The 23,416-nt window shown below is 37.6% G+C and overlaps 1 protein-coding gene across 4 annotated transcripts in view; it reads right to left on the reverse strand.

The window, feature by feature from the left end:
• BANP (BTG3 associated nuclear protein) overlaps window positions 1–23,416 on the reverse strand; it is a 142,203-nt gene that overhangs the window by 88,884 nt on the left and 29,903 nt on the right. For all 4 annotated transcript variants that reach the window (XM_054078972.1, XM_054078971.1, XM_054078974.1 and 1 more), the window contains 3 exons: window positions 18,707–18,829; window positions 17,796–17,971; window positions 8,518–8,757 (listed from right to left, as the gene is read on the reverse strand). In XM_054078972.1, the coding sequence (XP_053934947.1) occupies window positions 8,518–8,757; window positions 17,796–17,971; window positions 18,707–18,829 (539 nt within the window). The remainder of the gene's footprint in view (window positions 1–8,517; window positions 8,758–17,795; window positions 17,972–18,706; window positions 18,830–23,416) is intronic.

The following is a 23,416-nucleotide window of genomic DNA, read 5'->3' on the forward strand; positions in this document are numbered from 1 at the left end:
TTCTTTTACTCACTGGAAGAAACAATCCCACAAGGTTTATCAGATGTCGTTGTGTTTTGGAATGGAACATACCTAAATATATGATGTGTTTATTGCCAAAGGATCAACTTACTGTTTGAAATCAAATTCTGATGCTCAAAACAAATGGCATCACCTAAACTGAAGCAATAACTCTTGATCAAAACAAATGCTTCTGTTTTCAAGGAGCCGTTGCCAATAACCACAAATCAGGTCTTTTTTGATAGTCACAGTTTTAGAGAGAAGTAGATTAAATAGCTCTTTGTCTTTTATACAGCAGCACAATGGGATCTGACAGAACCGGCAGCAGAACTGATCGAAAAGGAGGGTTGTTGCTTTAACCACCCCCTTCCCGAGACATCCCGTTACATAAGCCCTCATCACAGTGCCTGGGGAGCCCATCTGGATGGCAAATGCACCACACGTGCCGCCAAGAAAAACTCACTTATGAATCAACAAAGAAAACGTCTCCCCTTCCGAAGGAGCTTGTGGGTTTGGAAAGGACTGGCACGATAGAAACCTGAACACTGCAGGAATTTATTTACATTTTACTTGCAGTCAGTTTGAGGCATCTCCTCACTTCACTTTTTAACCCTTGTGAAATGGAGAAAGAAAGTTCAAAGCCAGGAAAGGAAAAGCTATGTAGCTCTCTGGAATTCCGCTTATGAGATTTTGTGAGATCACAGCTCTCCCTGAATGCAGCAATGACTTTTCCAGGTGAATGTACATTATTTTTGTGCTGATCAGTCTGTGTTTGGTGGCCGAGTTGCTTTTCCTCTCAAAATGCCAAGGATCAAATACTTTCTTGGACTCTTCATGTCTCCTGAAACCACACTAACAGTTCAGTTTTGTCATTTATAGGCCTTTGATAGTAAAGAAAATATTCATTGTGTAAAGTCCATTGAAAGTTCATTAGGATATTATACTTATGCAGGGGCTGTGCCTGAATGTTACCAGGCAACAAGCAGCCTTCTGTTCAGACAGTGAGAGTAAACCACACTCCACATCCTTCTGAACTAGGCCCTGAAAGGACACCACCACTGCAGACTGGCGTAACTCCCCTGCAGACACTCCTAACACTGGAGAAGTTCCATGTGTGGAGGAATCAGCCCAAAGAAAACAGCAATTAGTTCAACTGTGATAAAGAGAGTCCTCTGTTTCACTTGTAAGTTTGTAGCTTGGATGGACCTCTAGTATTGATAAAGATGATCCTTGGACATCACACTCAACACACTGACTATAAATGGTCCGATACTTCTTGCTGACATCAGTGTTTGTGGCTTGTTACTACGTGAATATGTAAAGGCTTCTGAAACACACGCAAGACTCCCTCAATTTTCACTGGAAAAACACAGCACTCTTTCAACCTAAGTTATTATATTTGCAGCAGTGACTTTCCCAATGACCGCCTCTTTCTTACAAATAACACAACTTGCCCCTTTTTCATTATAAACTCCTGAAGCACCATTTAAAGTCACCAAGAAAACTGCTTTAATGCTCACAGACTTGTCTGAATGGTTTTAACCTAGCTCTTAAGAAGCAAGGACCAGCACGTTTCAGCTCATAATCTAAATAAGTCTGGCCAAAGCAGCAAAGTATTGACGGGGTGGAACAACTGTGCCTTGGCTGGAAAGAGATGGTCCAAGAGACCTATGCATTAGTTTGCTTCTTTCTGCAGAGCCTACAAACACACAAACGCCTGACAGCACATCATGCACAGTCAAGTTACATGCAGTCACAGTTGCTACTGACAGGCTAAGCAGCTGCTTATGTTCAAGAACGGAAAATTAAATTCATCGCTTTTATAATGCAAGAACAACAAGAGAACTGTGAGAAGGACAGAGAAATCACACTGCCAAAAATTTATTTTATTTCCCAAAATTGCTGCCTTTATTTCAGTTTATTAAACAGTAACTGGCCAGAAAAGTAATTGAAATAAACGTAAGTGCCCAGGAAAGAAGAAGACAACAGCCAGCATTAAATTACAGTGCTTACATAAAGTCAATAAGCAAGTGCCAGTGCTGATGCCATTTATGAGAACTGCAGTGATGAGATAAACTCAATGGGTTCTCATATTATCTTCTTGCCTAGCCTCAAAAGAGGTTATCACTTCCCTCCATGTGGCAGCATTTAATTGATTCACAAAGAAGCAGCTATTTGGAACTGACGCCAGACTTTTGCAGCTCTAAGGAAGACAACATGTTTGAAAATAGCAGCACTGCATCACAAGGCCTTTCCCCAGGGTGCTGCACCAAAAAAACCTAATGCTTTCATGATACAAGGAAAGCACAACAGAAGTACTTTACTTCATTTCTTTTCATTTAAAGATGTACTGAAGTCTCAGACTTCGCTTCTCTTTTCTTGAGTACAAGACAGCTTAACGGCTGTGCAAACTCTCCCTCCTCTCTCCCCAAGTTCTGTCCCTAACAACAGTCACCACTTTCCAGGACTTCAGAATAAACCACAACGCAGCTTTGCTGAAATTGTCAGATGGAGGGGGTCCACCTGGTAGATTCAAAGTAGTGGCTTTGATTAGACTCTGCTCAGGCAAACCCACTTCAATTCCACCATCTGCCACAGGGACGATGCCACAGAATTGCACAAATTCTTGTCTGTTTATGCTCAACCCCTTCAAACTGTAATAGGAAGTTTGTCCTACCTCTAAGCCACGATCTGGCAGCTGAGGAGAGATGCGCTACAGCATCTGATAACACCACAGTCCTCAAAGAAACAGGCTGAAGCATATTTTTATTTCCAAAGAGCTGCAGCTCATAGTATTTATTACTAGGAGAAGAAAATGTTGGCTAAAACTATTTCCAGGGACCACAAGATTAGCTCATCCATGTGGATACAAACCACATGACTTCTTTTCAGACTGCTATAGCTCAGAAGTTAATGTCCTATATAATGAAGAAACAGAAGCACGGGTTAAGCAGAAAACATCAGAGATCCTCAACAAATTACTAGCTTGAGCACTGCCACTAGCCCACTCCTCTTCCCCCCAAACCTCACAAGTACCCAGAGCATGACTGATCCCTGAGTTAGCTGGTCTGTCAAGGGGATGGACTGAAATGACAATTAACAATTAGTCACAGCAATCTAAGTTATGGAAATTAATCTATTTCTAGTGCTGATGAAATATTAAAGAGAGAGGGCAAAATGCCAATTTGAAAAAGTTAGTAATTCTTCCTTTAGTTCTCGAGCAGTCACCTGATGGAATCCAAGGTCCAGATGTACGTCTACAATTGCTGATAACCAAGACTTAAAACATCGCTTTAAACCACTGTATATACAAACTGCACACTGACAGTGACTGGCACAATATTCAGAAATGAGACACAAGAAGGCCAGAATCAAACAGCAAATGAAAGGAAGACTGAGAGAAGGTGCAAAAAAGTATACAAAGGTTAGAAAGGAAAAATAAAGGAGAAAAAAAGAAAAATAGGTATAGCTTATAAAAATGCAGCAGTAAAGAAAGGCTTTTTTAAAGCGGAAGAATGAAAACAAAACAGAAAATACAAAATACATACTGTATTTATAGCGTACACTTGCAGTAACTGTCATGTTTATTTATATAAAAACATTCTGTAAAATAGCAACAGTCTGCAGGATCTCATAAAACAGATTCACTGGTGAGAAACATTAGAGCTAACTTTGTCTATGAGAAGCAACTTACTACCCTTCCTGGGGTCGTTTAGCTCCAGAGAGGACTTACTGCAGTCTTCCAGTCCTTAAAGGGGGCCTATAAGAACGATGGCAAAGGATTTTTTAGCAGGGCCTGTTGTGCTAGGACAAGGGGTTATGGTTTTAAACTAAAAGAGGGGAGTAGTATATAGGACTAGATATAAGGAAGACATTTTTCACAATGAGAGTTGGAAATAGAGGTTGCCCGGAGAGTTGTTGGATACCCTGTTCCAGAAACACTCAAGGTCAGGCTATATGGGGCTCTGAGCAACCTGATCGAGTCGAGGATGTCCCTGCTCACTGCAGGGGGGTTGGACTCTATGGCCGTTAAAGGTCATTTCCAACCCAAACCATTCTATGGTTCTATATTTGTTGTTTATCCTGCATTGCTATTGAGATCCAAATCTTCACTAAATGCAAATGAGAAACTGAAACAGTAGTGACTGACCGTAATTTGCAGATTTTACATGACACAAGTAGCAAGTTGCCTCAACTGGCCCAACCTGCATTCTGTCTGGGACACGTGCATGAATGTATACGTACATACACTAATCTAACTGACAAACATTACAAAATCAAACAGGAGTCAAATGTGTTTCCTATTAAACAGATGTGGGTGGCCTGTGTCTCAAGCAGTATTGCATCAATGAATTCTGTAAAGCCGTGTGGTGCTTAATTCTATTTGAACAGCTCTCTGAAGAGAAGGTAGCTATGCTTCATTCTTCTATCAAGGCATATTAATATCTCTTTCATGTAATACAGTAGAAAGGTGGTCCCACCCCTCCTGGGAGCAATATCATGACATAATAGAAACACCAAGCCTAGATCACTGATTTCTATTCTACAGTTTTAACTGCATCTGTATAAGTAACGTGACATTTGAAGCCAATTACAAATTATTTACCATATTGTTAAAAAGCAGACTTTATAAAAAACTGTTTTCAGGTAGCACTGTTTTCCCTGTATTATTTAAATGACAGGGATGTATTCTGGATGAAATAAATGATAACTCACAAATGGAAATCAGCAAAAATTCACTCTATGAAGTAGTCTTGGAATTAGATGGGGAAATGCAACACTAAACAGGCTATAACACTACTCCTCCATCTTTCACCTCAGTGCCTCCCCTCTGTGAGTACTCCTTTTTTTGGTGGTTTTATTTGTTTTTAAAGAACAACCATGTCCCTAATACAAGAGTTATTCCAATATACAGTTTCCCCAAGACACAGGCAAGCGTTATGGAGCTGAAAGACAATTTCTGATGTCCAATAACACAACTAGACTACAGGTACAGGTTCTGTTTAACGCAATTCGTCAATCTGAATCTCCTTCCTTCGCCCAACTACTCCTTCTGCATTTAATTTGTAGGCAGCAATCTTCTATCTGCTTGTCATAAAACTGACCAAAACTGACAAATGTATTAAAAAATGATTGATGAGAGTCTGCAAAAACACACGAGATGCAAGAAGCTTTCACAGAAATGACACAGTAATGAAGTTACACACACAGGAAATTACTCAGGTTATTTTGTTTTCATTTAATTACTTAGATTACTTTAAAGAATAAAAATTCCTGATAGCTTTTCTTTTACGAACCTCAGAAATCGCCTCTGTGTTTTTTCCACAACAACATGTAAAACCATCCTTTGTGTTATAAAGTTTCTTATAAATGTAAAACTCTGAATTTGGAAATCTGTTTAGTCAAACTCATTTCAGGAAACTGCTATAAAATCTCAAAAGACCCAAACCTGTATTTTCTGTTACACAAAGAAATCAGAACTGTGGATGCTCTTATATCATATTTCACCTACATTTTTAGTAGGGCTGAAGTAATGAGCTACTTAATGACACACAGTGTGTTTAAGTCATTTTGGTTTCCTGCCCCAAAACTCTCTTCAATACTACTGCCACTCCACAAGCAGATTTATACCACAACTGAAAATTTATTCTTCCAAAGATAAACTTTCATCTCTGCTGCGGTAAACCTTATGCAGCATATCAAGAATTTTTAATAAACGTACATCTCTCCATTTTCTGTAGTTTCTGCATATCACACAAAGCATTCTCTCTATTAAATACAGATTTGGTTAGTGTTTTCTTTTTCTAGAAGAAAAAGAAGGAACATTTTCCCACTTACAAACTTGAAGAAACCTGAAACAAAAGGAAAAATAAAATCCTTTATATTGGCTTGAGCTTTTTCAGCAATGACTGGCAAATATTAGTTTGATGATATTAGGTTTTTCCCTTAAGTTTAAAATAATGCATCCAACTATAACTGCTGAGAGTAAAAGCAGACCACACTTAGGACAACAACCTAATTGAGTTCCCACGCTAGTGCTGCACTCAGTTTTTGGTGGATGATGGAACAACACTTCACCAATAAAAAACAGATGGTCTGTGGACTGGTAAGGCAAAGTGGATATGGCATGGAGAGGCTCTTCCCAAAACCTCTCCAACAAATCTTAGGGATGACATCATGGCACAGCAGAACTAAACAGGAGTTCTGCCACTGAACACAGCCAGAATCTTATCCTCACAACTTACAAGTCAGGCATATGCTCACTCACATCACAGCAAATTCATAAGCAGGCTACTGAAATCAAATCTCATTTGAACTTATTTATTCGCAGTGATGACATATTAAGTTATTACTTGAAATGATAGTTTCTGTACCAATGTTGTTACTATTAAATTTGCTGCTTCATCAAGATTACATGCATTTTTTATCATTTTTTGCCACAGGATTCTCTGGCAGTTGCTGATAGGAAATCTTAAGAGCCATTAACATTTAGGTACCCAACAAAGTATACGTTGATCAGATTAAGGTGGGGTGTATTCTTTCCAGAAGGCATACACAATCCCTAGTTTGTTATAGACTGGTTCCCTAAAGAAAGCAACACACTATTCAATGTGAAGGAATAAAGATGTGTTTCAGATACCTGGATCCCAAACCTTCCAAACTGTGCTTACAACATTAAAGACAGACAGTGATTTCAGCACCCACCGCTCAGAACACTGCTGCTTATGATCCACTGCTGCTACATTTCTGCCATTGCAGACCTTTTCCATCGTGTCTATAATCCAATTTCTTCATAGTCAGAATGCCTCATATAAATGACAATCCTTAGCTTCAGCATTCAGTCACTGAATTCAGAGGAACACTCCTTCCCCATGCTCACATTTCAAAAAACTAGTTCTTCCCACAAAAAGAATTACAAATTCACTCATTTGATCTGTGCTCACAGATTTAAGGAATGGGGAAGAGGGTTGGCTAGTGACTTGCTTCAACATTGGAGTAAGAGAAGAAGGCTGTTCATTTCTTCATGTCACTAAAACCTATTGTCAAGGACAATCTAAAGTTTTAAAAACACTGTGGAACAAGGTAATTTACACTGATGAGATCAATAGATAAAAAGATTTTGGAGATAAAGGTTACTTTGAAAGATAATTTTTAAAAACACATATTTAATATATTTGCAGTGGAAGCCTGAAGGGTTCAGCTTCAGGTATGTAATGAAACAGAAAATGGCCTAATGCAGCAAACTGAATGGTTTCGTTGTGCCTGTCCGTTTCCCCAAGACAGCCAGCAAATTGCTAAGAACAAAAGCAGGTCAATAGAACTGCATTTCCTCAGCTTGGTTCAGTGTAAAGAAAGCACAGCAGTATCATCATCAATATTCTTCACGTTTTCTTCCATGTAACTATCAAACACATTGCCCTAACAGAAGCATAAAAACAAAACATCAAATTCTTCAAACACCACCCCAAATAAGCTCTCTCTGGCTATGTTCTTAAGCCTTAATTGCATTTCAAATCAGCAACTGCATACAAAACACTCTGGTACAACAAATTATTCCCAATTCTACTAATCCACTGGTGACCTACATAAAATATGACTATAAAGAATCTTTTAACAATGAGATCTACCGGTATAGTAAAATCTATTTAGATCAGTAAAACTGGTAATTTTTAGACTCTCTCTCAATTCCACATTCACATTTAAATTTGTTCCTTCTGCATGCAGAGGAAAGGTAACACACAAGAGCCGTACACTTGTGTCAGACTCTTGGCTGACTGAGAGGCCATCACCTACCTCCTTTGCTAGAAAATATTTACACCATAGAGCATGGAACAGACTTGGCTGTCTTCAATATATTCACTGAGTAATTCCCTGCTAGAAGGCACCATATCATAGCAAGATGCACGCATCCAGATTCTTAAAAACTAGTGGCTATGCCTACTATATTCTATATGCAAAACATATTTGATTCCCTTTAAATTGCCAAAAATTGTATCTTCAATATAAATAATATCTAATCATTACTGCATAATAGCTTTAATAACCAAGGGACTCGTACACACTGGAGCAGACAGAAGTACATTAGCATCACATGCATTCTTGTTATGAAACCACAGGCTTTATGATGCTTAATCTCTCCTTTCGTAGAGACAGCAAATTTCCTCCATCGCAGTGTCAGCAAATCTTTTCAAATAATACACATAAGTGGGAAGGATAAAAATAGGATTCAAGACCATACTGTTTTGAACACTTGAACAACATTTAAATATGTATAATTTGTTTTATTAGAAATCTGAATTCAGATTTCAAGATTGAGGAATTTCTGATGAACACACACAAGAAGCTAAATTCAACCAGCCCATTCCTCCATAAACAAAAGCTAACAAAACATCTGTTTGGCAACAACACATACCCCATTTTTATATGGGGTATAGTTTAACTGCAAGTAGCAGACAGTTTGTTCTGTCTCACCTTATCTACACAGTATAAATTCAGAAGTTTCAGTATTATACTCACAGCGAATTCCATAAATCATGAGAGGATCAAGCTGCTTCTTCCCGTGCTTCCCCTGACCCGAAAGATTGGAGATGGCCTGAATTTCCCGGTGGAATAGATAATCAAGCAATGTCAGTGCCATCTTCTCGGCTGTGCGGCAGTTTGTGCTGATGTGCAACATGTCAGCTGGGGTAATGGGGCAACGGACCCGCATCTCAGGATTATTTTCGTCTCCAAGCCATGTCCCATTGGGGTAATCCTCTAAAAACAGAGATTGTGGAAATTCTTACTGTGGTACAGAATGGAACAGTCAGGTTCAAGTTACAGTCAATATATCTTAAATTATCACGAGCTCTTCCAGTTTTCTTCATAGTCCCCATAAACTTCTTTAAAACTCGGCATGACTAATAGGTTCGCAAGATTGCTACAGATAAAAAATTATTCTTAAATCTACACTAATGGAGACCAAAAGTCATTGCCATTAAAGTTCTGGCCTACATGAGGAACTGGTACAATTAGTCCCTATGTCTAACTCTCTCTCAAATAACTTTTTGAAGTCTTTCATACTAGAGGCCAACAGCTGAAAGAGCACACTCTATTCACAGTGTTCCCATTCATCAAGTTAGTCATCCCCTAAAAATGAAGATTACTACAACTCCGTAATATTCTTAAAGCATAGCTAATTTCAAGACACTAACAGCTTTGAACCACATTTTTCTCCAAAAACATCAGATTAAAATGAGTCTAAGCAAGATCATAAAATTAAGAAATTCTAATCAATAGCAAGCAGTAACTTGTTTAATCACTTAAAAAGAATATTCCAAGCAGTGACAATCGTTCAAAATGTAGGCAGAGATCCAAATCAAAATTGTGGTCTTCCTTCAAATTTACTGACCAGTAGTCTACATTATTTCCTAAACACACACTTTATCAAGGAACAGGCTCAGCACAAAGATAACGAATCAATCGCTAATCATAGGCCACATGCATCTTTCCTTCCATTCAAGTATAAGCTCATTAGCAGCAGAATATATTTTAATATTACCCACTGCAAGAACTACACTTCAGTTCTCTTCTGTAAACACATACATACTTTACACATAAAGAACTTTTTTTTTTGTCCTAGACTCTCAGTTCAGCAGGAAAAAATAAACTATTCATTTTAAGAGGAATACTGAGCCCTCACTTGAAATTACTCTTTGCAGACAATGCCAAAACTTAGTGGATTCAAAACTGTAGAAAAGGGCTCATAAGGATGACCAATCCCTACTGAAGTAGGAGATGCAACACAGCACTAGAATGAAACTCTCATTCTAGATAAAAACAAAGTTTCCAGTACAAATCTTGACAATGCTAATAGGAATTGTATGGAATAACATTCCAATACTATTTCAGTGTTCACCGACACAAACCATTTGGATTCGATTTCTATGCTTGCTCAACTTTGTGGAGTAAAACAAAGCTTCCTGACTTAACAGTTGCTCAGCCTTTCCATACTAGAGCGTTACAGTACTTCACTTTTCTTTCACACACCTTCAGAATGGTAAAAACATGAACAAGTCATTAAATTACATGATTTATCTTTCATTAAATACCTTTAAAGTAGAGATTTGAGGTACATACAAAGCCACAAATTGATATTTACTGTAAACCTTCCAGTCACAAAGCAGGGTGACAGAGTTCAGACAGATGAGCATGTCCCTTTCACACTGAACAGGACCCCTGAGCAAGCAGCATCTTTGTTTCCAAGTACTGGCACACATTAAGCAGCCAGCACTTTACTAGACTACAAGCCAAAAGTATGCAATGAAATATAATATAAAAGCAACTCAAACACTAAAAATCACTTTTCCAGCATGACCTCTGGGCTGAGTCATACCACACATCAGATGTGAGTTTACTGCAATGATTAATGACAGTATGAAACAAATGTTAGATTATGCAATACCAATATATCATTATAAACCTCAGATTATCAACTGTAATAATTTGTAAGGAAAATATGTTTATTGCTGATGTACGTAGCAGCTAGTTTCTCAAGCTTTTTTTCTGTTGAAATCAGAATTTACTGTTATGTTCTGTTCTAAATATTTTTATACACTCACGATGTTTTTAATATATATTTTATTTGAACCTTACGTTTTATCCTGCACTATGCAATAGGGCATGGTAGCTGTTTTCTGCTCACAGTACCAGGTGCCATCTGAAAAATAAGGTGGTTCAGATTAATTATGACTTGGTTTCAAATGCCACTGTGTCTGGCCTCACCACAAGTCTGGTTAACATTATCAGGGAAAACAACAGTCTGTTCCCGAGGATAAATCAACTGTTTTCTAAAATTTTGGGCAGAGCTGGCAAAGCGAAAATGTCTCTGAATAAATATGTGTAAGTTATTCAAAAAAATTCTAGTAAGCCTGAGTAAATGATTCTGTATCTTACCAAAATCTTACTTCTTTACCAGTTCACAGAATTATTATTAGTTATTGCTACGTATGGAAGACTTTTCACCTGCAGACTTGTTTAACAAATGCTTCCAACCTACATGATTAAAGATTTTTTTCAATTTGCAAAGTAATCTCCTTTTTTTTTCTTTTACTGGCACAGAGTCCAGAACATACTGTTTTTACGACATGCAACTGTTCTTTCATTGCTAACAACCTGGAAAAAAGACACTATCTTGTTATTCTGACCTGTGAACATAAGGGCCACATTAAATTATCTCTCGCATTTTCCTCCTGCTTTAAAAGTATCAACAGAAACGGAATTTGCTTTATAATCATTTTGCATTAAGTGGAACTTGCATGACGAAAGTTAACCATGACTTTACTATTTCACTGCAGCTACTTGAGGGCACAAAAGCTAAACTATTCCTTATCATACACAGAAATAATTCCTACCGGCCTGCCAACACATCTGGCACTTTGCACAGAGCAAATATGAGATTGGCACCAAAAAAGTGGTGTAAAAAGTAAGTACAGTGCCAGTCATGAGGGAGGCAGATCTGCTCTGAACAAGCAGTATGGTAAAGGAAATAGATTGAATAAGGAAAAAGGGGAAAAAAAGACTGCGAGTTTGATGGAAGTTCTCTCTGAACAATTAATTATACAAATAGTATTGATTAAAGCTGCATTGTTTGAAGCTCCTAGCACTCAAACATCCTTTAATACTTACTGAAATGGTTCTTTACGTGTGTTATCAGGTATTGTATGTAATATCTAGACAGAATCTAGATGAGTCAGGTTATTTAGTATATACACCGCAATAGTCTAATACTGATCAGGACTCCACTAGGCACTGTACAGCTAAACACAACTTCCAGTCCTTAAAGACTACCAAAACACAAACTATGCGAAGAGTTAGGGAAGAATAATACGGGAAGAATACACTTTTCTTAAGAATAATGAAATATAAATGCCCCCACTCACCTATAACTAAGTTAATCAGGCACTTCTTTTTGTTTTACCCTAATGTATTTTCCTTTACTGAACTTTCCTGATGGCCTTGCTGCATTTTTAATGCATTTTCAGTGCTATGTGGAACGACATCCTTGAGTTTCTTTAAACCAAATATTTTATCACCAGAGAAGTGGCTCTTGATCATTTCTACTTCCAGTGTTAAAAGTCCTGACATTTTAATCTGATTTCCTCTCTGCACTCAGAAGCTCATTTCAATGACAGACTAATTTCTAGCTCCTCTTCAATGTTTTTTTAGAGATCAGAAAATTTGTCTTTATCTCCGTTCTACTGAATCCAGAACTAGTTTGTCTTTTCAATGCTGTTTTTAAATCTTTTTTACTGTATTAAGTCCATTTCTTTTATCTCTCAACACAGCTGACCGCTCCTCTGTTCCGGCAGGGACGTGTGAGAAGATGAGAGGCAGCTGGGGCTGCTACGCAAACAAGCATTTCTATGGAAACAGAATGAGCAAGCTTTAAGGTTAGTATCAAGAAAACCTATGTCAAGAGAACAAAAAACAGACGAGTCACTGCGGCTTTCAGACTCGTACTTGACGTGTGGGTATGCGTTTTCCCGCCCAGGGAGATGACAGACACTTAACTGTTGCTCACGTCTTTCCATCGGGCTGCACTCCCCTAATTTGACACGTGAGCATTAGCAGTAAGACTAGAAGCAAAGTTGGGCTCTGTGCTCTCCCTAGGTGCTGTCAGTCACTCCTTCAAAGCAAAGAAAACCAAAAGGAAACACCTGCCCACATAAACACTTGAATTAACACGTTCCATTATTCAGAGTAGTTGGGTTTATTTTACTAACAAGGCTGGGTATAAATCTGGCATTCGCAGCAGAGGAAAAGGACTGGTAGCTGCAGCACAAAGGCAAAAAGATGAAATAACCTCAAAAGGAAAATTGAAACCCCAATTCCTAACCTAGAAAAATAAACCCTCATTTGCAAAGAAATTAAATAATGTTTTGGGTGATGTGTAGAAGATTCAGCATCATCTTTTTAAATAAACTTCTGTCAATTAGCTGAAATTCTTTGCTCCTGCAAGAGTTCACAGGGGTAGTGACTGACAGCCTACAGAGCCGTAACCCGTACTAACAATCACTAAATATAAGGAACATGGCAACAATCATACTGTAGGTTAACCTACAAACCTAGCCATTGGATTTCAATCTTGTGCTAAAAAAAATGTTAAAGAACTAGCTTTAAATTTATGTTCATCAAAACCTCCTCCTACCACAAAAAGCAGTTCAGACCCGGGGATATCTGGCGAAAGGAAGCATACTACAGACATGTCCAAGAACACCAGAGACCCTGGACAAAGAACTGGAGTTCTTCACCTAACTCTTCTCATAGGGAAAAAAGGTTTTATTTCCACATAAATATAAAAGACAGCCAGAAGAATCTCATGCTCCAAGTATAATCTTCTGTATGGCACAAAGGAAGTGGCTAACAAACACAACCCCAGTTAGCTCCACAGCCACTGTGGTTAGGGAACTGAGGCTACGAAACCTGCTGAAAACACATCCTGCACTCTCTTGCACTCAAGGTTTCTTCACTTGTCCAACAGACAACACCCATCACAGAAGAACATACACTGCTGTGCAGTACCAAAGCACGCTCATCTCAGCAAATGCTCTGGTGCGCACAGAAGTCTCACCACAGCATCAGTGATGTTACTTGCTTGTTAAAAATAAGGGCTCAGTTTCAGGACACTGTTAAATCCACTCTACATTATGCATTATGGAAGGCCAGGAAATTTATTCAACAGAAGCAGAAAATGAGAATTATGTGATCATCTGTAATTTAAAATGAACAGCTAAAAAAAAATCCAGATAAAATTGAGACTATGAAAATCCATGGACTTACAGGGCTTTTTAGACCTTAGAAAATGTATTTCATGTCAAAAAAATCAGATTTCTAATTTAGATTATGCCAAATTTCTTGTTTATTGCCTCTTTGTTATATTCAACTTCACACAGTGGACCAGATTGTTAATTCCAGACATTGCTGTGCCAGATAGCTGGAAGAAACCATTGTTCATTTCTCTGCTCCCAATAATCAAAAAAAGAAAAAAAAATGAAAGCAATTCAACTTTGATAGTTTTCTTTGGCTTTAATAATTCACTGAAGCTCTCATTCTCATCTGTGTCTGCACATCAGCTACATATATTGTTTTAAGGTACAGAAAGTTTGCTATTTAGAAGTTCATTCTTGCTGTCTGTATCTGGTCATAAGGAGCTTGGCAGGAACAGCAAAGTGCTGCAAATGATCCCATAACATGAGATTTGATCGTACAGTGAGCTGGAAAATCCTACAGACAGATAAGTCTGGGACACGTACAAATAGCTGCTTGGATTCACATGTGGAAAGCCAAGTCTGAGCACTATTTAACACTGTTATTGTAAAATGACTTTTCAGATGCAAAGTTGAAGAGACAATATGTGACTACATAATTTTCTTTGGAAAAATAATATTCATCCTTTAATTAACTATGTAGACCAGTCTTCTCTTATCTCCTAAAAGAATACACATGTTTACATTTCAAATTCTGTATTTCTGATAGTCTTAAAATTCAGTAAAAGGAATGTAGAGAAAACAGATGTGATACAAAACTATCACATATGGTGCCAAACATCGTTTGTCAGTGTATCAACTGCAAAGTTCACTGAACCAAATTCTAAAACAATGGATCTTGCCATTTTATTTATATCACTTAAAAACAGCTTTCATGGAGCTGTGCTCAAGAGCATTTCACATACTTGGGCGATATTAAGGACAGTGTGTTTCTTTCTCAGAAATTTCAAAGTCTTGGCTTTAAAACACATTTTTAAAAATATCTGCCTTTAAAGCAGCAGGGCAATGCTGAACGGGACATTCTTGTACCACAAAGATGAGAGGTCCTGCTTTTTTTTCCCTTTCATATTAAAAATAGGACAGTAACTCTATTGTGAAAGATTTAAAAGGATAACATCACGTGCATTAATGTTTTAGGAACGGATGCTCCTCTTGTTTGTAGAGAAAGTCACAGATTAAATATCTTAAATGTTACCATATACTGAATATTTTTAAGATCAGTATTATTATACTATTCCCTACACCTTGAAATGCCTTGTATCTTGAAAGCAATACTTATTATTAAGCAAAATAATGCACTCAGTGCCTTTCCTAGAGAGATGTGCAAGTATAGAATAATCATAGTGCCTCTAGACAACTTGTTCTTTAGTTGAACAGTGAGTATTCAACATTTGAGCTTTGTCGAGCTAAACTGAAGGAGCTGTTTAAGTTAATTTTTTTCTGTACATGAGCTGCTTAAAAAAGTAAATTCTGTTCTACAAATATTCTAATATGAAATTTTGAAAAAGTGAGTTCTTGTAAAGGTTTTCAAAACAGAATCCAATGCCTTCAGAAGAAACAAAACAGCAAAACTTATTTATCAAAACTATTAGTAACTATAACTGGAACCTGAATAAGAGTGTTATTTTAAACTCAGATGTTAACTATTAAGAACATAAAAGGCTACTTTTAAGTGTTATCAATTGAAAACCTACTCACTACTCTTACCAAACTTACTTATTCACAGTTAGTGCAACCTGCTTTTCTTCGACTAATGCTAAAACTCTTCTGTTAAGAAGTTCAGACGAATATATTTCAGAATGTCAGACTATTTTTTAACAGATTTGTGGGGAGCATTAAAGTGCATACAGCTGCCAGGCTGTAGCTTAGTCAATTGAAAACCAACCCGTGACAGGATTATTGCTACATACCAGTAGTAGAGAATTCATTAAAGTCGGAAAACAATATAGGTACTTAACGTCACAGGTTTTAAAAGTCTGTAATTCAAAACTAGTGTGGATCTAGTGTTCCTCACAGTTTGTGTGGGGTTTTTTTTGCAGTGGAAGGCAAAATCCAAAAGAACGTAGCAAAGGTGCAGTAACTAGGAACAAGCAGATCATTAATGGCACCTGTAACACGGATGAGTGTTTTCAGTTTTCTGAAAAGCAAAAGAAATAATCAAACTGGTGCTGAAAGAAAACAGAGAAGAGGCCTTGCTGCATAGGCACAAACAGGAACATAAAGTTGCAGATGGAATAAAGTCACAGCTAGTAAAAACCCACCCTTATTCTAGGCCATTACAGGAATCAGGAACAGGGCTCCATGTTTCTGTATAATTACTTTTCAGGAATATAAAGGCAATAACACTAGTAGTTTGGAAACCAACATACGCAATTAAATGCTCTTTGAAAATAGCCAGAAGAGAGCCAACAGTACCTTTATATAAATCTGTTAACTAAATTCTGAAAATATCCACAGGTCAATGACAAATCCAAAGTCAGCTAAAGCCCAATTATAAACACAGTTTAGTTTTGCTCTCAGGACACAAGAGGACAGATGGGGTCATAATGGAAACCTCTTGTTTAGTCTGAGTCTGTAAGGGCTGAAGGATGCTATTCTCACCCTGTCATATTTTACCATCAATCGAAATTCCTTCAAGCAACTCAAAGTCACTCAGAATTCTTACACAGACGATGAAAGCAAGCTGATGGGTGCTGTAACTTTTGCCTTTTACTGCTAAAGAAAATGAGCCTGCACAACAGACCTATTCTTCTTCATCGCTTCCTTTATTAATAATTTAATTTCTGTGATATGCTGCAGGCTGGTACACTTAACATTCCTTCTGTGCAAGCCGTCTTCTCATCTCCATGAGGGCAGGCAGAGGTAGGTGTGGGGGATTACTAATCTGATTTTCAGAGTGTTCATCAATCTCAGAGAGATTTTTAATGGATGAGTGCTCTAAAGGTCTGAAGAAAATCAGATCTGAAGACATTAATGGATTAGCTGTTTCTTCAAAATTTACATATACAACAACGGCATAAAAGGCCAACATCACATTTGTCTGTGCAAATCTGTGCCAAACAACCAAGTCAAAAAGGGCATTATACAACAAATACCCTCCTAATGTTAGAAACTTTGTTGTTGGCAGAGCTGACACAGAACTGTATGAAATATTATAGACTTCACAAAGAGTACATTTTATTTGTATTTTTTTCATGGAAACATCAGCACGCTCTGCAATCCGATCATTTTCGGAGAGGAACTGCCCAGACAGACTCTGTCTCCTCTAATTCCCCATTGACACAAAATGAAATACCTTTTGGAAGCAACTTTTGGAAGCAACTCTGTGTCACAACACACATACAGGACAGAACGCAAAAGCTCTTTCTGACATGTATATGTTGCATAAGTATCCATAAAAGCCAAAGAATCCTCGGTTCACATGCCTTAGAAACAATCTTTGGTGCATGAGACTTTCAGTAGATTGACTTCTGAAGTTTTCTAAGTATCAAAGTTTTAAAGCCTCTCATTGAATTGTTAGTGATACTGAATGCACTCTTCGAATGTGATCTTTGAATGCACTCTTAAAAGCTTGGTTTCGGGCTATCTTGAATTATTCCTTACCACTAACTGTAGCTGAACCTGTTCACACTCAACATGCTTTTACCAATGGCTGGAAATCACGCAGAAGACATTGAATCACTCCTGAATTACAGTTCTTCTGTTTCAATGTCAGAGATCAAAAAGATAACGCGTATACCTCTTAAGTACAAAAGTCACCTCCTAAGTGCATTCTGCTGCAACTATTCTTTTCCAGTACATGAATGTAACCACCACAACCAGAACAGCACTAAAGTAAATGTTCAATAAATATATTTTTAAAGTAATTAGGAGAATTATTAAACTAAAGTCTAGAATTCAAATTACATTTGCATCTAAACAAAACCCACTGTGATGCTTTCACACTAACGATAACCCATAATTTATCATATGTTATTTTCACCATACCTTCAGAGTTCAGCGTAATAAGTGTGACATTGTTCCCAATACTTTGGCTTCCTATTTGTCCACTGTTGGAAACTGAGTCACTGGCCTCGGAGCCACTCTCTCCATCTTCATTGTGACTGTCATCATGCCCTGGAACTTTTACCACTATAGTGTTCTGCCTGCGTCCAGGAACAGCACTATGGAAAAGAAAAGTACGTGACTTTAGGAAAACACAAGTCTTCATCAGAAACAGAATCATTATAAGGGAATTAAAAACACTAATCGACTAAATTAAATGTATTATAAAAATATACTCCTTTAAACGAGCCTACTTCTCTTTATAACTCAGAGCCATCCAGCAAAATAAAATGGAAGGAAAACAGCAGAAGAAATAAAAAATTTTAGAAGCTGACTTTCTATATTTGCACCAATGGAGAAGTCTAGAACCAAGGTGCAAAACAAAAAAAGTTAAATAACTTATAAAATATATTTATATATTATTTAAGAACATTTTCAACTCAGAATTTCCAGTTCCAAACAATTTAAAGTTTGCTTTAGATATTACCAATCTTAACAAGTCTTACTGGGCTGCTGCATGTTCTTTCTTTTGTTGGGTAAATAGAAGATCTCACTATGTGCCAAGTGATCATGCACCCATGTAAAAAGTATGTAGCTATGGGCACTCTTTCTTGCCAGATGTCAGCTAACATAGAACAAATCCCAGACTGCCCAAGGTGTTTTCTTCCCATCAGGAGTGAAGCATTTGTCTGTATCTTTATTGATATGTTTCCCTAAGTAGAACTGTCAGGTGGTTTTCCTCACAAGTATTACCTAAAACATCCTTTATTTTGCACCTTGAATTGCTGTAGAGACTGATACTGATCTGTCAAAGGAGGGAACAAAGAGGGAGGATTCCCGTAACTGCTACTAACTTGCTAAGGATATTTTCCAGAGAATCCGCTGCTCTGCTCAGTGGCTCTTCCTGCCCAACCATCTTGGCTACAATTGAATTCTGCCGGTCATTGTTCAGTATTACTGTGGTCTGAGGGACAACACTACAAGACAAAAATCAGAGGAAAGTGGAATGTAAAAGAGTAAGCCTTATAAATAATACATTAACACAGTCCTACGGTTTAAATAGCCTCCTTAAAACCAGAGACTGCCTCTAAGTCCTTCTCCTTGCTCCTTCTCCCAGCATCATAGTTATGTATCAAATGCTAAAGCTGGTAATCCATCGAATTTGACATCTGTACCATTTCAAGTACTCAAATACTTTCAGAGGATGGATGGCTTCAATGGAATTATATAAAAGTCCACGACCTCTGGCAAAGCAATAAAGAATTCATCTATTCAAGATACATAGGAGGAAGTCTGTAAATCACAGCTCCAAAGAGCCACCAAATTCTTGTTTTGAGAAGTCTGAGGGGGAGCATTTCCAGAGACACTACAGCCAGCTTACACAGTACTGCACCATTTTCAGTAGGATAAATCCTAAGGAAAAAAACGTAAACGTATTTATTGCAAAATTGGATGATGAGCTTAATTAAAAACTGTGTATTGCTTTCCAGGGCTGGGGGCTTTTGGAGGGCAGGCAGGCATGAGTGCTGCCAGGGGCATAGGAGCAGAATAGGGACAAACTGTATATTTAAATAATGACAGGAGTAAATTATTTGTTGTGCGCATTTCATATATGAAAAAAAAATCTAAAATAAACAACAGAAAAGCATTTAGTGTGTGAGAAACCAGAAAACCTTGTCTGTCACCTATAATGACAATGTAGAAGAAAATAACCAGAGATGTGTCACAGAGAAAAACACACCAAGTCTGCACTATAATACAAAAGTAAATCCGAAGTAAATAATCATTTCCAGCACACAGCTTATCATCCTATTTGGTTTCACAGTTTATTACCATTATTCTCACAACATTACTCAATCTTCTGAGGCATGGTTTTGCTATTTAACACTGTCGCTGCTGTGTTCCTGGTAAACTCAAGGAAGCAACTCAGAAGAACATTTGTGTTTTGGTGACAGAGAAGGCTTTCTTCTTTCTCTTTTCTTCCCACAGCAAATAGTCCACTATTGTTTTTACTGGTCCAACATCTCACACACAACTCATAGTCACTCATTTTTCTTAACTGTATTCCTTGGCTAAGTGTTGAAACACAAACAAATCTGATGACAACAACTGTGTTTATTTCAGCTGTAACAGGGGGCCTGCTTGCTTGAATATTCGTGTGTCTACATAAGACTAAGGATCACAATATCCATCATTAAGACCTAAAGAAAAGACAAGAAGCTGTCATAAGAGCTAACAATAAATGGATTTCAATTCTGGCAGATAAAACTGTTGAACGCAGGGTTTTTGGACATAAAAACCTCCAAGGCCTAATGCCCGGCCCCGCTCTTACAGTTACTGGCATTTGTTGCTAGGATTCCTCGTAGACCACCAGTGATCTATTGCATTGCAAACCTGGAGAAGCTCTGGAAGATGTCTGTCTAATCACAAACAAGTACAGAGTGTACTACAGCTTTTGCATGTGTTTGTGAAGTATGAATTGTATTGAGCAATAAATGGGGGTTTGCTGTTGGGTTTTCTTTAGTTTTTATCTAGATTGTAAGGGTTTATGATGTTTTCATAACCACCTTTACAATATTTTCTCCATTACTAAGAGGACAAAAAGGCATGCATTTCTTATCTTTTAAGCAAAACACTATTCTCTCGATGCCAGCACTGCAGTTTTTAATAAACCACACCAAATACTTGCCATATACCACTCCACGACCAAGTTTCACAGTCCCCCCCCAGCCTAGTGGCAATGTGTTCACGTTACATTTACCAAATTGTCCAAATTGCTACAGTTGAGGCTTTTACAGACCAGTTAAAAATGTTCAAGAATTTTACACTCCCTTTTAGGCACTGTTCTTTATCACCATGTTTCTTGCAATCGCTTCTCAATGCCTGTTTAAAATGTCACTTACCAAAGCTTATTTTTAATGAACACTCTGAATAATTAATTTCAGCTGTAGAGATAAATGCCATAAAATTTCATTTATAAAGTCCTTAGGATTTTGCTCCTATTAAGTTCATATTTGAAAAAAAGTCTTAGCAATAAAAATTGACATAAAATAAGGAATATGTTGGGGGGGGTTGCCACCTCTTTTCTTAAGAATATTAATTATTAAGGAAGACAATCTAGAGAGTAAGCCAGATGGCATATAGCTAATTTAAGCAAATTTAGAACAAGGAAATACTTTAATACAACCGAGTTGCACAGATTTATCCCCTCTTCAATGCACATTCAAGATCCCTTGAAGAGACTGGTTTTGGGGTTGTTTTTTTTTTCCAAATTTACCCCTAAACAAACACCTATGAAAATAACACCAGCTCCTCTCTAAGAATTAAGTTTTCCCAGTTAGCAAAACAGATTATCAATAGCAAAAAAATCTCCCTGCACAGTTGTTCTGGGGGAAGCCACTGACTAAACACTGGCTAAACTACCATTTTACTGACACGTATTTTATTTTCCAGACGATATAGTGTGAAGGCAAACCCAGACGCCACAGGAAAACTTCTGTAACAAAACACAAAACCTGTCAAATTGTCCATCAATTGTTTTCCATTTTGATATGAACTGTTATCAAGTTGTAAAGACTCAATCTATAAAGCAGTTTGGAGAGAAAACAGAGTCACGTAGAAAGCACAGCAGTAGAGAACAGCCAAAATAAGCATTTGGAAGTGTTCAACATAGCACAACAAAACCTACAACCCCCAGTTAACCTTTCTTAGTGATTAACCTGCCTGAGTAGGAATTGATCGGGAGGAAGACAGAACAGTAAGAAATTGCTGAATATATGTGAAATTAAACAAGGAAACCTATGCAAAGTCAAAATATTGGGCCAACTCAACAAATTCCATCAGAGGAAATCATTGAAACTTCTTACAGCCTAGTGTTTCCTTATATTGGATTATTCTAATTTATGTTTTTCAATCTGTACATCTCATACAGAAGATGAATCAAGTTTAATCATTATTTATGCACTAAAACACAGAAAACAAAAATCACAAATAAGGAGGAAAGCTTCCGGTATTGACTCAGATCCCAAATAAATCAGCTCTTTCTGTAAGCACTGCCAGTGCTACGCAGATGAAGAAGATGGAAAGAAAATACTAAGAGGGGTCAGGGGGAGTGCTTCAGAAACCCAGTGTTATTGTGCAGGCTGCAGTACTTTCCATTTGGATTCATGTGCTCCTTCCCTCATAAGCACTAGAACTTGCAGAGACTGGTTCTGCCATTTGCCTATTCTTGGACTCAACTTAGTAAGAAATTTAAAATGCAGGGAACCTAAAGATATTATATTTGGGGACTTTTTTTTAGATGCAGCTTACCAAAGAATCTGTTAAATGACGTGTGAAAATATTAGTAGCAGAATAAACATACCAGATAAAGATCTTCAAGCTTCTGCCTTTTTTTTTTTTTAATATAAAAGACTGTTTAATATTTTGCATAAGAAAATTGCTGCCAAAGGCAGTTTTCAGTATGGAAAACGTGTGAGTCACATATGATCATTAGTCTTAACTGCTGGTTTTTCATTGCCAGTAACCTGTCAATCACTCAGAATGCAGCCAATGACATAAAAGAACTTGGCAATACCAGGACACCATCTCTTTCCCTTCCCAGATGAGGTTTTCATTTAGAAAGAGAGAAAAATAAAGCAAAAGGAACTAACTGACATTTCTATTTTGTGCAAGGTACAGATCAAAAGCATTTCTCCAAATGAATAAAAATTACTTGTGGAAAAACTGATACTGAAATTTTCAGACAAGAAGTTATTCTTCTTCTTGTTTTCCTAGACACACTAATATAGACAAGTTAATGGAATATTTATAGCAGTGCTCAAACAGGTAAAGATGAGAAAGAAGAGAGTCCTCTGTTTAGACCATTTCTGAGCATCCTTCGCACATGTGAACATCTGCAAATAGGTAAATAAGAGCTGGGAGACAGAACTTGGCTTCGAGACAGCCAGCCAGCCACATCCACACGCACTGCTGCTTCCTGTCTACAGAATATAATACTGTGTGGTCATTACAACACCCACATAGGGTGTGATGCTTATCTGTGAGGCAGGGCTCCTGAGGATACCGTTCTCATCTTCCTCCAGTTTACATATTAGAAGGAGATGCAGAAAGAGAGATCAGGAAGGCAGGAGATGGGAGTTACAGCTGGCAGACTGCTTGTACTAACCATCTTGCGCCAAACATAGCCTTAAGGAAAGCAAGTCTGGGAAAGAGGCCTTGAACTCTAGTATTTTCCAGTTTACTGCTGGGGACTAACCTGAAGGCTTGAATGTATAACTCATGTATGTGTGGGGGCTCTGGAACATTATTACAATTAGTCTTGCCATGAAGAAAATCAGAGTGTTTTTCAAATTATACAGAAAAAGTATGGTATTTTCCTCACTTCTTTTTTTCTTTATCTTTCACAAACACTTGTTTTCATCTGTAAGAGCAGACACGCTTTGGATCTTTTCATCGCTATTTAGGAAGCCAACATTAAAATGCTCCTTCCTGTCGAAGACCACCTGCTTCCTTTGCCTTCTGCACATGCAGTTAAGATTCCCTATCCAAACAGGAATAAAAAA

The sequence above is a fragment of the Cuculus canorus genome, chromosome 13 (genome assembly GCF_017976375.1).
Source record: "Cuculus canorus isolate bCucCan1 chromosome 13, bCucCan1.pri, whole genome shotgun sequence".
Taxonomy (NCBI): Eukaryota; Metazoa; Chordata; class Aves; order Cuculiformes; family Cuculidae; genus Cuculus; species Cuculus canorus.